The 15,904-nt window shown below is 38.4% G+C and overlaps 1 protein-coding gene across 2 annotated transcripts in view; it reads right to left on the bottom strand.

Moving 5' to 3' along the window:
• The window catches only part of SVEP1 (sushi, von Willebrand factor type A, EGF and pentraxin domain containing 1), a 205,056-nt gene that overhangs the window by 126,798 nt on the left and 62,354 nt on the right, over positions 1-15,904 (bottom strand). The window contains exons 4-6 of one of the 2 annotated variants that reach the window (XM_016961409.4): positions 12,521-12,679; positions 11,499-11,678; positions 1,681-1,894 (exon numbers count right to left, since the gene is read on the bottom strand). In XM_016961409.4, the coding sequence (XP_016816898.1) occupies positions 1,681-1,894; positions 11,499-11,645 (361 nt within the window). In that variant the 5' untranslated portion in view covers positions 11,646-11,678; positions 12,521-12,679. The remainder of the gene's footprint in view (positions 1-1,680; positions 1,895-11,498; positions 11,679-12,520; positions 12,680-15,904) is intronic. The other variant, XM_520182.8, reaches the window with a different exon arrangement.

The following is a 15,904-nucleotide window of genomic DNA, read 5'->3' as shown; positions in this document are numbered from 1 at the left end:
GTCATATTTTACCATATGTTCTGTTTATCATTGTATATAGAAAAGCTGTTTATTTTTCTTTATTTTTTCTAATGTCTGCTGGCAGATAAATTTGCTATTTTAATGACTTTAATGAGCTCTCGTTGATTAGTAGATTCATTCTATTTTGTTGTTGGGGGGGCGGGCTTGTAGTCTACAAATGATGATGATTTTCAATCCCAATATCTCTAATCTCATAATTTCTTACAAGAGCTAAAGCTTAGAGAATAGTACTAAACAATGTGAGTATATTTTTCTTTTGCCAAATTTGATAAGACTGTCTATATTGTTTCTCCATAAGTGGCTGCAGATTTCAGATTGATATTTTTTATTGAGTTATATCAATATGAGTTTTAAAACATTTTACTGAAAATGTGTTTTAAATGATAATGAATGAATTTTTATCTTCTACTAAGCAACCATACAATTTTCTTCCAATTTGCTATAATGAAGTAATTTATTATATTGATAGATTACTTAATTTTAACTCCTTTTTGCAATCCTAGAATAAACTCTACTTGATTGGCAGACTATTTTCTTTTTTCAGTGTGGGTTGCTAGTATATTTGTTTCTACAGCTTTTACAGACCAACGTAATGTTGGTCTATAATTTTCTATCTTTTTTGGTAATAATTGTCAGGTTGACAATTAAATAATAATACTTCAAGAATATGAATTGGCTGGCTTTCCATTATTTAGGCCAAACTATATGGTATGGAAAGTTCTTAGAATTTTTTTTTTTTTTTTTTGGACAGAGTTTTGCACTGTCGCTGGGGCTAGAGTGCAGTGCTGTGATCTCGGCTCACTGAAACCTCTGCCTCCTGGGTTCAAGAGATTCTCCTGTCTCAGCCTCCTGAGTAGCTGGGATTACAGGCATCTGCCACCACACCTAGCTATTTTTTAGTATTTTTAGTAGAGACAGCGTTTCACCATGTTAGCCAGGCTGGTCTGCAGCTCTGACCTCATGATTTGTTCACCTCAGCCTCCCAAAGTGCTGAGATTACAGGTGTGAGCCACCTTGCCTGGCCAGAAAAATTCTATTTTTGAATTTTTCTTACTTATATTTTAAATTCTATTTTATTACTTTATTTAAAGCTTTGCTTCTTAACCATTCTACTGCATCCCTTCTCCCTTTATAGTTCTTTTTCATTTACTTAAACAATTCTGGTTATATCCTTCTTTCAATTTTCCTTGCAGTTGTTTTATTTTCCTAACTTTTCAGTTGAATGTTCAGTTATTTTTATTTGTTCTTGTTTAATAATAAAGCAATTTTTAAGATTCACTGGTTCCTAATTTTGTCCTTCCATTAATAAGGTAAATGTAAAACATGTTTAACAAAGCAAGGGTATTATGAGGCATTTGCGTTTTAAAAAAAATCCATCCAAATTGGCCTCAATTAAAACTAAGAAAAAAGGCATGGTCATTTGAAGGTATAAACTTCTGTGAGTTAGAAAACAGAATTCATTGTAGAAGTTCCTTTACTAGTGGAGAGGAGTAAGACAACACATTTGTTTTTGTATCTGTAACACCTGCACCTGTACATGTGGATATGTATTTATACTCATGACCAGCTAGTGTTTAGTTTTAGGTCTTCACAGAATACTGGAGAAATCAGAGCAGAGGAAATGAATCACTCAAGGCATTACACCTTCTAGAAACTTACCCACACACCGGGGTTCTGGCCCATCCCACTGGCTGTTTCCTTGACAAGTAAGCTTATCACTGCCTTCTAGTCTGTACCCTTCATCACAGGCAACCAAACATGTTGTCTTATATAACATTTCCCTTGTAGAACAGCTGATGTGGCCATGTTTCGGCTGGCGGAGATGAGGACATGTTCTTACTATGTAAAATGAAAGCAATTCGATCACATTTTGCTAAATAAGGATAAAAATAATAATTACAAGTTTAGCAATGTCTGCACATTGCAAGCAAGACAATTTTCTTTTCTTAAAATAGCAAACGATACATAATACACCACCATTTTTTGAGTTCTTATGGGACAATTGAAAGTTCATGTTTTACCAAATGCATTGCCTAAATAATATCATCGCATGCAGCCCTCTGCCCATAGGTGGGAAACTTAACCTGTCTAAGAGGCCTGGCCCTACATGGAAGATGGTAACTGTAGATTAGAGGTGATCAAAAAAGGGAGGTACCTGATGCTCTCAGCTGGGCCTTTCCTGTGATTTTTCAGGCTACATTCCAACAAAAGGAAGTGGTATTTTCCAGGACAGAGTTTTCAGGTTCATGATCGACTTGGTTCTTAGACCTCATGGGCATATCCTAGGCCTTCTAATAGTGTTAGCCTCTGCAAAGCTACCCAACTTCTGCCATCTTCGGTTGTGGTATACTACTGTCCAACCCCAGTTCTTGTTCTTCCAGCTTTTTCACTTCTCCTTCCCACAAATATTCCTGCCAATCATAGCTCATGATGCGAATCTTGACTTATGCATTAACATCAGTTTATTTTTGCTGCTGTGGTAGAGGCTTATAGTTGCCCACCCAATAGCCATTCTCACCAGTTTTATTAAGCATAGTAATATGCCCAGCTAAAAGATTACCTCAACTCTCTACCTCAACTAATGAGAGCCCATAATATATAGCTGAGATTGAGCAGGACTTCTGGAAAGCTTTTTATTTTTTTATTTTATTTTATTTTATTTTATTTTATTTTGTTTTGTTTTTTGTTTTTGAGACGGAGTCTCACTCTGCTGCCCAGGCTGAAGTGCAGTGGCGTGATCTCAGCTTACTGCAAGCTCCACCTCCTGGGTTCACGCCATTCTCCTGCCTCAGCCTCCCGAGTAGCTGGGACTACAGGCGCCCTCTACCACGCCCGGCTATTTTTTTTTTTTTGAATTTTTTTATTAGAGATGGGGTTTCATTGTGTTAGCCAGGATGGTCTCGATCTCCTGACCTTGTGATCCGCCAGCCTCGGCCTCCCAAAGTGCTGGGATTACAGGCGTGAGCCACCGCACCCGCCCTTGGAAAGCTTTTTAAAGGGGGCTGTCTCAATTGAGAGAGTACTTCTTTCCCTTCCCTACTTCCTTCTCCTTTTCTTCCACAATACAGACATGAGGAATGGTAGCCCAGCATACTAGAGTATAAGTATATGATACTGTGGGAACATATCATGCACCATGATGGTATAGCAAAAAGCATAGGAAGTCTGGGTCTCTGATGACAGTGGAGCTATTACACCAACTTTGGATTACCTACTTCTGTCCTTGTTTTAGTTAAAAGAAAAATGAAGCCTTAATTGGCTTAACACATTGTTATTTGGGTCCCTGATACCAGCTATACACAATTTCTAATTCCTTCTGCCCAGCATTTGGGTCCTTGATACCAGCTATACACAATTTCTAATTCCATCTGCCCAGCATCCATTAACTCTTCCTTTGTTAATTTTTTAGGGAAAGATCTTCCCCCTTTCTTGGATCATGGGATGTGTGTGTGCTCCAAACGTGCTCGGGGTAGAGCATGTTATCTAGGAGCACATTTCCCCGGCCAGAGAAGTGAGCAGGCACAACTGGTGACATGGTTTTCTTCATCTTCTTGGAATTCACCATGAGAAAGCAGTAGGAAGGATATTCACTAAACTGCGGATGCTGAAAACGCCCCCATACCTCAGCCAGCCTCAACATCACCATCAGAAAAAGTGCCACGAGTTATCCAGAGAAACCTGCATTTCCGCGCTTCTGCCACCTTTGAGTCTCTGTCCTCAACATTACATCAGAGAAGCTACCAGAGAGCACTCACACTGTTCCAGCCTCTGCAGGTTCCCCAATGATGTCTGTGTTCTGAGTTTTCCTGGTAAGAGTCTCCAACTGCCCACTCAAACCCAACAACGTATGTTAGAGTCCATTTCCATTGATTTCATCATGCCCTCTCTTCCTGTTGATGGCAATCACTTAGAAAGTCCAAGGCTCTATAGTTATCCCTCATCCACCAGGGTTATCCACATGCAGCTGTGTTCCAAATCTATCCCCATAGACCCTTGGACCTGCCCCCTAGAATAACGATGGGTTTCAGTTAATCCCCTCATATCCTAAACTTCCTTTTGAGCAACTTTTCCTTCACTTGATTGCCCTAATAAAAATCATATTGTCTTCTGTAACAGGGACTGGAGGTGAGGAGGTGTCTCTGTTGCTCCTGATTGTCTTCCCAGATCATTCTCTCTCCTTCCTTCCTAAAAACTTCCAGCTCCTTTGAAGTATCATATTATATATCCAATATCCTTTTTTAAATTCTCTCTCTCTCTCCTTTCTCCTTTTTCTCTCTCTCTTTCTCTCACACACACATATGCCCACACCTTAGTGACTTCCTTATCTATGTAAATGATCATTCCAGTATCCTGGAGTTATATTCCTGATCTCTTATTTTCTTTTCTCTCTCTTTTTTTTTTATTATACTTTTAAGTTCTGGGGTACAGGTGCAGAACATGCAGGTGTGTTACATAGGTATACACATGTTATGGTGGTTTGCTGCACCCATCAACCTGTCATCTACATTAAGTATTTCTCCTAATGTTATCCCTCCCCTAGTCCCCAACCCTCTGACAGGCTCCAGTGTGTGATGTTCCCCTCCCTGTGTCCATATATTCTCATTGTTTAACTCCCACTTATGAGTGAGAACATGCAGTGTTTGGTTTTCTGTTCTTGTGTTAGTTTGCTGAGAATGATGGTTTCCAGCTTCATCCATGTCCCTGTAAAGGACATGAACTCATCCTTTTCTATGGCTGCATAGTATTTCATGGTGCATATGTGCCACAATTTCTGTATCCAGTCTATCATTAATGGGCATTTGGGTTGGTTCCAAGTCTTTGCTATCGTGAACCCTAGAAGAAAACCTAGGCAGTACCATTCAGGACATAGGCATGGGCAAAGACCTCATGACTAAAACACCAAAAGCAATGGCAACAAAAGCCAAAATTGACAAATGGGATCTAATTAAACTAAACAGCTTCTGCACAGCAAAAGAAACTGTCATCAGAGTAAACAGGCAACCTACAGAATGATCTCTTCTTTTCTAATGATCATATCCTTCACCTTATCTCAGCTTCTACCATTGCCATGCCCTCTAGACCTCGCTGTCACCAATCCAAGTCTCCTAGTCTCTGACAATCACCTCTTACCTTCTGGGATCACTCCTTCAAGTGCTTCAATCCATCAGTTCCCACACCCTCCAGGAGCCTCTGATCTATCATCTTCCGTAGTCTCCTCTTTAGAGAAAACCCTCTTGAAAGAGTTTATAATCTTGTCCTACACTTCTTGTCCTCTAGTTCTAACTTAGACTCTCTCCAATCAGGGTTTCCAAGCAGGGGAAGGAGGGAGGAGCATAAAGGAGAAAGGAAAAGCCGTGAAGAAGGGAGGGGAGAAGAAAGGAAAGAGAAAGGGAGGGGAAACATAGGTGGAGGAGATGAAGAGGAGAGGAGAGGAGAAGAGGAAGAGCAGGGTGAGGGGAAGGGGAAGTCAGAGCAGGAAAGGAGTAGGGGTAGGGGAAAGAATAAATAGGGAAAAGAAAGAGGAAGATGGGGAAGCTGTCAAGACCCATGGAAAATGCACTCTCAGTCAGAAGGCATGCACATTTCAGTCACGAACAGAGATTGGAGAGGAAAAAAGAGTTGGTGCCTGTTAAATATGCCAAATGATGGGGACGTATATTCATCTTGATAGATTATAGATAGAACCTACAAGCATTGGACATCGTACAAAAGACAGAAATAACCCCTACAAAAGAATAAAGTTCAGTTTCCTCTCAGAGAGCTCTTATAACGATCTCTAAAGATTTTTGAACAAAACATTTGGGACTCAAGAATTTTGTTGAGACTCCGGGTGGGATATATTTTTTCTTCTTCTACTTTTCTGCATTTGCCAATTGTTCATACCATGCATATATTTAGTTACGTCAAAGACAACCTTAAAATACCAGGAAAGGAAGCTGGGGGCAAAATGTTCAAGTGCATATTCAATTGAAGTCATTGTTTGAATTTATTCTACAATGAACCCATTCAAATTATATTAATCAGCAGAGCATAAGTATTGTGTGCATTAAATAAAAGTTTAGGATCCATTACTCCTTAGAGAAAATGCAAGAGTTAGATTAGAGATTAGATCATAAGCCCTAGCCTCTTTTATCCCTGGAATGGCTTGGACCAAAGTCAAGTATTAATAAAAAATGATCCGAAACATTTTGCCTTCCGTGTTTTAATTTTTCCTGAATGTGCCCATTATGCAAATAGAATCTTTATTGTGTCTATCAAGTGCATGAAACATCTTGTCTTCTGCATTTTGACTTTTATTGAGTGTGTCCTTCATGTGTATCACAAGGCAAAGTATGAGGTGGGATTAAAAGGTGAATCAGATAAATTCTGATGTATAAAATTTGGAAAACCATATTAAACAATGTTTTGGCTTCAACAAACTGCCAAGATGACTCCAGCTTTCCTAACCGGAGACAAAATGGATTTATTACTGATAATAAATTAGAGTCGGTGCCTCATATAGATGCAAATTATACTGCTTCTCAGATGTTGGTATTAATAAACTTCCATTGCTCCCCACTGAAAACAAAACATATGCAATAATTCCTACTTATTCCTTAAACATTTCACTCAAGAATGAACACTTAATACCATTTTAATAGGTACACACTTCTTAAAGAATTTTCAACTTATAGTTTTTTCATTTCAACATGCCGAAAAATCCTGCAATTAATATTTCTTGACTTACATTTATGTTATCACAATTCCTAAATATTTATTTGGTCTTTTTAGAAAATAGCAACTTAGACTTTTAAGAGAAAAGTCTACTTGTAGTAGACAATGTAAGAAGCTACTCTGGTTCCCATCTTAAAGACTAATCAGATTTTTTTTTTCCAGGCACGTGCTTCCTGTTAGTCTCCAAATTGTGATATCTATTGCTGAAAATAAAATAAATCTGATGTTAAATGTAAGGTTCTCATTGGTTGAACCTTTTTTCTCAGGTTTAGTTAGTTAAGATTGAGAAACCACAAAAGAATCCTTTCCTGTTTAGAAAGAAATGCAGAATTCTGGCCGGGTGCGGTGGCTCACGCCTGTAATCCCGGCACTTTGGGAGGCTGAGGCGGGTGGATCATGAGGTCAGGAGATTGAGACCATCCTGGCGAACATGGTGAAACCCCGTCTCTACTAAAAATACAAAAAATTAGCCGGGCATGGTGGCGGGTGCCTGTAGTCCCAGCTACTCGGGAGGCTGAGGCAGGAGAATGGCGTGAACCCGGGAGGCGGAGCTTGCAGTGAGCTGAGATCGTGCCACTGCACTCCAGCCTAGGTAACAGAGCGAGACTCCATCTCAAAAAAAAAAAAAAAAAAAAAGAAAGAAAGAAAGAAATGCAGAATTCAGATAAAACTGAAAATGAGTATAAGTGCTTTATGAAAAGTGCATAGGAGAAGTGAGAATCAAGTTTACCAATTATTAGTCAACATCCACAAAAACATTAACAATGTAACATGATATTTGTAAAAGGCTTTAGATTTTATGCAGGTCTTTCATTTCTGCCTCAATCTTACACATATTTTTGAGAAAGTATAATATAACTAAAATTATTCACTGTTCTTATAATTAAGTCCGTAAAAATATACTACTTTCTCCATACTACCCACCATGAAACAGACACGAATTCCTACCCAACGGCCATATTTCATTGAATCCCCATTGTAAGACACAACATTATTTTATGTGCCACTAACAAAGAAACAATAATGCCAATTAAAGGGTTTGCTGCAACTGATTTTAAGATGCACCTCCATTTTAGAGATGTTAAAATGTTTTAAAAAATGTGTTTCAGATTTAGTGAAATATGGCATGTGTTTCAGATTTAGTGAAATATGGTATGCGTTTCATAGAACAATATCTGATGTAACTAAATACACTGAGCATTAGTGAAAGTGTAAGGGCCTGGGTAAGTACCTTCATTCAGTACAACTTTGTATACTGGTAAGTTAGCTGTAGCTTTGGTGGTGAAGTTGAATTGTAGCATCTCTCCTTACTCTGCTTTAAATTATTTTATTTATATTGGAATTGCAATTGAAATTACAAAAAAGAGAACAAGCACGCTTTTTTGTAGTCAAGGTCTCAATCTATAACCCACGCTGGAGTACAGTTGTGTGATGATGGCTCACTGCAGCCTCCAACTCCTGTGTTCAAGTGACCCTGCTGCCTCAGTCTCCTAAGTAGCTGGGATTACAAGCTTGTGCCATCACACCCATGCATGGTTTTTAATATGAAGTGACAGAAGCAGGTCATCAATGTATATACTGTAGTTATCACTGTACATCAACGTATACATTTATCGATATGTGTATTTGTTAACTTCAAGTTTCCATTCATTCACCAGAGATATCATCAATGATTGAGGGGCAGAAATAAATTCTGTGCTCATAATGAATTTGGTTTAGCAGAGGAGGTAGACAAGTTAATTACCAATAAAAGTGTGATGCTTTGTATTGTGACAAGTTAGTTACATTGGGAAATAGGTTTGCCAGAATCCCTTTATTGTGGTTCCAAGTTAGGGTTGATCAAAAGAGGAACTTGCACTTGATTTTGGAAGGCAGAAGTGAGGAAGTGGTCACTGTCGTCAGAGCCAGTGATAGAAAAATGCAGTGATGCCCAGGGGGTTGCAGCTTGCCCTTGCTTGCCTCCATTCCACATCCTCACTGCTGATCCCATGACCAGTGGTGGCCCCATGTTCATTGCAAGGTTCTTGGCTGCAGAGCCACAGGGGCATAACTACACAGAGGTAAAGCTTCTCTTAGACCTTCCATGAGTTTCTCCTTAGCAATTCCACTTCAAAAGCTGGGTAGCCTCTCAAGTTGACTTGTCAAGAACTCCTCTGATCCTCCCACTCCTCTTCTGTTTCCAAGCTCCTTCTAAAATTGTGTAAGCTCTATTCCCTGAAATAAATCCCTCATCCCATAACATGCATGGTGACTGTGCTTCCTTGACTGACCCTGACACATAGCATAAGAAACATAATGAGGGGTGGGGGCAGGTCTGCAGATGCAGATGCATGTGTAGAGGTCACCCCATTCAAGAGGAGGAAGTTGGCAACAGTGGAGGGTTGAGAGGACCCAGAGCAAAGGCAGAGCCAGGCTGTGGGAACAGCTTCAAAGGGCCGGCTTCCTGAGAGAGCATGGCTATTTCTTACAGCTTTAGGGTCAGACGCAAGGCTTGGTTATGGAGGGTGCAGGCTTGAGAGGCAGGGGCCAGACCTTATCCTGAAAGGGCAGTCTTCTCTGATTTTCTCACTCCTCTTTGGAAGGCTACTGAGTGGCAAGTTAAAATGTAATATTTCCCACCCTCTACCATAAGGTATTTGGAAGAAGGGGTAAAGATTTTACACAGAACTTAGAACTATTGACTTCACGAAAATATATTTTACAAGTTTTCAAGGATTCATTTTTTTCAGTAATGGTATGTGGCTTTTTACCACTTGAGGCTGCATGACTGAAAATGTCTTTCCTTTGCCTTCACACATGAACAGTAGCTTGCCTGAGTTTAGAAATCTAGGGTCTATTCTTTTCCCTCAGAATCCTGGCAACACAGTCTTATTTTCTAACATTGAGAATGGCCAACAAAGCGGCCTAAGGCTAATCTGATTCTTTCTCCTTGGTAGGTAGTGTTGTTTCTAACTATGAAATGGACACAGTTTTCCATTTTTCTAGGGCATTCAGAAAATTCACTAAGATTATTTCCGGACATAAATCTGTTTTTAATATTTTTTTTGTGGCACTTACTAAGTGATTTTAAACTGAATATCCAAGATTTGGGTTGTGAGTATTTTCAAAATTTCAGCTCAGGGATATATCTTTAGATCTTCTACTGGTGCATCTCCTCCATTCTGTTCTCTCTCTGGATTCCTCACGTGAAAAGAGTCTATTTCCTGTGACTATTCTCATGTTACTTTATTCTTTCATATTTTTATTTTTGGATTTTTTTGATTGACCTTCAAATGAATTTCTTGAGTTAGTTTTCTAATTTATTAATTTGACTTCTAACTAGGTCCATTCATTGTGTCAGTACCTTTTTTTTTTTTTTTTTTTACTTCTAATACATATTTTTCCTCTCAAATTTCTTTCATTGCTTGGAATCCTGGCCTTATTTTAGCAATGTAGTTGCCTTTGAATCTCAGTGATTCCATTTTTCTTTCTTTTCTGTCAGGTCTCTTTTGTTCAATCTGCTGATCGTTTTCAGTTTTCCTTGTCTTTTGGGGATACCATGTAGGCCAATTTACATTTATAGATGAGTTCAGTATTGGTACCTAATAAATTGGTACCAACATAGATGTCTCCTGGGATTCACAAATGATCTTGGAGTCATGAGTAGGTGGTTCTCCCTTATGGATATGGATGCCAAGAAAAGACCAGAAGACAGAACTAATCTTTAACCAGTGGTCCAGCTGATTTGTGGGGTTTTGGAGTAGTCAAATCCTCAGCAAAGTGTTCTGCCAAAAAATGACTAGTGGATGTGGTGGGAGTAAAGTTGCCAGATTTAGCAACAAACAAACCAATGAACCAGCACGCCCAGTTAAATTTTAATTTCAGAAAATCAACAAATAATTTTTTAGTATAAGGAGGTTCCAAATCTTGCAGGGGACCCACATATACTAAAATATTATTTATCAAAAATTCAAATTTAACTGGCATCCTGTGTTTCAACTGGCAACCGTAGGTAGGGAGCAGGTACTGTACTGAGAAGCTTTGTGGGCAGGGATTCTGATGGAGGTCCTCAAGTCCCTTTGCTCGCCCCCCTTTTACCTTTTCTTAAATATCCTCCTCTTCTAACCCTACTTGTAAAACCCTAGGAAGTTGGTTGTGTGACAGTTGTAAGAAGTAGGAAAGTAGGTCCTGGAGTTGGCAAGTTGAGGCAGATTGAGGCACTATTTTTTTTTTTTTTATTGCTTCTCTGTATTTGACATGGGAGCCTCAGATTCCATTGGTGGTGCCCACTTTCTATTGGCCTGAGTAGGCTCCTTGGACTCTCGCTTTGACAAATTCTCTACTTTCTATAACGGGTCGACTAGCCGAAGTAAAGGCTGGAGATTACAAGTTGGCTAACTGCTCTTGTTGCAGGATACTTGTGTGATTCCTTAAGTCCTACAATTCCAAGAGGCATCAGTCTCCACTCTGATTATTCTAAACTCTCCTTTATATCATGTCTTAGAGGCTTGAAATTTGAGGTTTGGGGTAACCTGTCCATTTACTTCCCAGGCAAACTTTTTCTTTGCTTGTTCATAAAAGGGCTATAAAAGGCGTAGTTTACAATTATGTGGTCAATTGAACTTGGTAATTCTGATTTCAAATTTCCTATAATTTTTCTCTTTCTGTAGTGTGGGGTCTATGAAATCCAAAAAGAAATGAAGAACTGACTGGTTTACTAGAGTTTAAATCAAGGAAATCAGGCAAGACAGTAAATAAACAATGTAAATTGGCAGTTTGCATACCTCTGCAGTAGCTCTCTGAACCGGACCACAAACCATTGGGTAGACATAAGATGATGCTGCTTCCCACAAGATCAAATCCAGGGTGACATCGGACCCCACAGGCTGCATTGAAGTGGTTGTTGCAAGTGTTTTGGATAAAGTAACCATTTTCGGGAGGCTTCAGGGCAGGGCAGTGGACAACTAACATTTACAAAAATAAAATTGAAAAGCAAAGTTAGCCTTTCGTCTATGACATATCCTTTTTTTTTTTTCTTTCAAGGGGGCATTTATGCCTATGTGTCAATTGCCTACAGCATTTCCATTTACCGCATTTGGATTTTCAAGTACGTATTTGGAAGAAGAACCCTTATATCCGATTCCTATTAGGTACTAACTTCCAATTAAATTTTAAATACAAACTAAATATTATTTTTTAAGCTTTAAAAAATTTATTTTGATATCTATATGGATATGAGATTTTATAGTTCTTGACCTTTATATGTCATTAGATATTTTCCCTCTTGACTAAGGTAGAATAAAACAAAAAACAAATAAGGCTAGCAAAGTATATTTGCCACAAACCCCAAGAGCCACAGCTTCTTGCACATGGCATATGCTATTTAAATATTTGTAATTTTTGACATGAATAATACTGAGACCCTTTACTTATAAAAATATATTATTTCAAAGATAAATGTGACTATCTCCAGAGCCAAGATGAGCTCATTTTTATTCAAATTTGTTGCTAAAATTGTGGCTTTTCTTTTTTTGATTCATTTTAAATGTTTTCCAAGTACTAAGCCTTTCTGATTTCAAGGTGATGTTATCCCCAGCATCTCAGTTCCCCTTTCTCTGGAGCAGGATAGGGATATGTTCCGTGATAAGAATGTTATAAAAGTAAATCATCCCACTCCCCCCAAAAATATGATTAGAGAAAAGAACATTAAAGATCATTCTAAATGAATTAGATGCAAACACAAGCACTATTTCTCTCAGAGAAATCAGCTTTTATATTTCCTATTTTCCAACAGTGGGAGACTCACGTTCACAGGTCTGGCCAGATGCCCTGTATCCCTCTCTGCAGACACAGTCTTCAGGGGATGTGCTTCCAGGTGGAGAGGTGTGATTTTCATCAGGACATGGAATGCAACTGCTGATTCCTCCTGGTGAGCCTTCAGGTTTGTATGTCCCCGATGGGCAAGCTGTGGGCAGACAAGCCGGAGAGAAGTCCATGTTATGTGGCACATCAGCTGGTAGTTAACGAAACGTTTGAAATTAATATGGGAGAGAAAGCCAAACAATAGTTTTCCATAGAAATAGTGATGTAGGCTGGGTGTGGTGGCTCACGCCTGTAATCCCTGTACTTTGGGAAGCAGAGGCGGGTGGATCACCTGAGGTCAGGAGTTTGAGACCAGCCTGGCCAACATGATGAAACCCTGTCTCTACTAAAAATACAAAAAATTAGCTGGGTGTGGTGGCGTGTGCCTATAATCCTAGCTAATCAGGAGGCCAAGGCAGGAGAATCGCTTGAACCTGGGAGCTGGAGGTTGCGGTGAGCTGAGATAGCACCACTGCACTCCAGCCTGGGCAACAAGAGCAAAACTCCATCTCAAAAAAAAAAAAAGAAAGAAAGAAAAAGAAATCGTAATATAATTTAAGCAAAGAGAGAAACCAACATTTTTGTTTTCTAAAGAATGATGTAATTTGTTATTTGCAAGGTATGAAGTGGCCTCTTATGTCCCACAATTAGTTTCAAATACAACACAACACAGCATGAAATGTCTGGGCTGATTTGTGGGAAAATTCAAAATAGCAACTTATATTAAGTCACCAGGAGGAATCAATGATCCTCAATAGATAAAAAAAACTTTGATAAGTATGATGTCCCCTATAGCCCAACTCCCCCATCCTATGCACCTCATCTCTAGCCCTGAGCCCCAGCTCCTCTCTTAGCAAAGGAGAATAACTGCAGATATGCAAAAAGCACTTAGCCCATTGTTTCTGTTCACAGATCTTGAGAAAGGATGAGGAGAAAGTGAAGAGCTTGAGGGACATAATCCAACTGACAGGAACTAGGCCCTTTGAAGAAAAAATAATTAAAGACCCTGCTTTTCCCAGGCTCATGGAAAAAAAAGATTAAAAGCAGAATCTAATTGACCTTGCTTCAAATCTTTCCTCTGCACAGACAATGTAGCTTTGAATTTGTAACTTAATCCCTCTGGAGTTATGCATCTGTAAAATAATTTAAATTTCAGAAATTCAATAATAGAGAAATTGTGGAATCAAGAGACTTGCAATGCTCAGTTAAGCCAATTAAACGTGGCATAGTCCCAGGTTGCATTTTATTATTAAATAACAGTTGCAACCAAGCAAGTGCATTTATGTGGGGATTTTTTTTTTTTTTTTTTTTTTTTTTTTTTGAGATGGAGTCTCGCTCTGTCCCCCAGGCTGGAGTGCAGTGGTGCGGTCTTGGCTCACTGCAACCTCTGCCTCCCTGGTTCATGCCATTCTCCTGCCTCAGCCTCCCAAGTAGCTGGGACTACAGGCACCTGCCACCACGCCTGGCTAATTTTTTGTATTTTTAGTAGAGACGGGGTTTCACCGTGTTAGCCAGGATGGTCTCAATCTCCTGACCTCATGATCCGCCCGCCTCGGCCTCCCAAAGTGCTGGGATTACAGGCGTCAGCCACCGCGCCTGGCCTATGTGGAGATATTTTACATAAATTATCTCATTTAATCCTCACAGTATTAATAAGCAGCATTACAAGATTACTACTATCAATATTTGCATTAATTTCATTAGTATTATTATATCCATTTTAAACATCAGAAAATGGAGGCTTAGAAAGATTCAATGACGACTATCGTTACTCAGTTAGTGGGTGACAGAGATAGAATTTTAAAGCAAATATTTATATACCATTCACTATGTCCTAGGGACTGTTCTATATATTTTATAAATATTATCTTGTTAACTTCCTAATACCTTATGAAGTACCTAATGTTATTAATCCCATTTGTAGATGGGAAGACAAAGGCACTAAGAGTTTAAATAACTTGTCATAGTTACACAGTGAGTTAAGTGGCAGAGCTAGGATTTGAATCCAGACAATTCAGAACAAGAGTCCATGTTCTTCACCACTACACGTGCTGTGAGTCAAACCCAGGCCACTTGGATGCTAAAGCTAAATCATTATAATATACTAAATCATTATAATATACTAAAACTAAAATATAACATACTAAAACTAAATCATATAATAAACTAAAACTAAAATATAAAATAAAAATATACTAAAACATTATAATAAACTAAATCTAAAACATTATAATATACTAAAAAAACATATTGAAAGGTGGGATTCATAATATGTCATTATTTGAAAAGCCATGCTTCTAAAATTCTTGACTTTCTTTAAAAAAAAAGATACCATTTTCTCATGATATATAGTAGCAAATTCCAGATCTGGAGAGATTTGTGACTATGAATGAAGGAAACACTTAAAAATAGTAATAATGATATAAGACATGATAAATAATTTAGCATAAAGGAAACACTACTTTGAAGCACTGTATTAGCGATATCGAACTACTGAATTATTTATATTACTGAATAATAATATTGTAATATTTCTTTCTATAAAATATCAGTAAATATCTGATCAGGATCCTCAAAGAGATAAAAGACAACGTGGTTTCCTTTAAACAGGAGTCAGCAGCTGTAGAAGAAAATGATCGAGATAAATAGAGAGATAGAAAAGAAAGTTTAAAATGTAAATGAAAAATTAGAATTGTCATTGGGCCAGTAAAAAGAAGCCATATAACTCCAGAACAAGAGAATTGAGTAGAAGTAATGGTTGTGATATTAGTGCAAAGATACATTAATGCAAAGATACGAGAAGTAATGGTTGTGATATTAATGCAGATATATTCCTAACCTGGAGCTTTAGTGCAAAAGTACTCATTAAGTTCCAGGAAAAATTAACAAAAGTCACATCCAGGATGAAAGAAAAATATTGCAAGCTTATAGGAAAGGAAATTAAGATACTCATAAAGGGGAAAATCAGACTGATATTTCATTTTTTCTTTGCAAAAACAAATGCCAGGAAAAAACTGAATAAGATACATAGCTTTGTGAAAAAAATTATGAACCCCAAATTTTATTATGTGGGCAAGCTATTGGTAAGTAGGTGGGAAGAGAAAGACATTCGAGGATGTGCATAGCTTCGAAAACAAAGCCATTTTATTTTATGTCCAGGCATGGTGGCTCACGGCTGTAATTCCAGCACTTTGGGAGGCTGAGGCAGGAGGATTACCTGAGCTCAAGAGTTTCAATACCAGCCTGGGCAACATAGCTACACCCATCTCTTAAAAATATTTTTAAAATTAGGCTGGGCATGGGTGGCTCATGCCTGTAATCCCAGCAA

The sequence above is a fragment of the Pan troglodytes genome, chromosome 11, assembly GCF_028858775.2.
Source record: "Pan troglodytes isolate AG18354 chromosome 11, NHGRI_mPanTro3-v2.0_pri, whole genome shotgun sequence".
Taxonomy (NCBI): domain Eukaryota; kingdom Metazoa; phylum Chordata; class Mammalia; order Primates; family Hominidae; genus Pan; species Pan troglodytes.
This window is presented reverse-complemented; position numbering and strand designations above follow the sequence as displayed.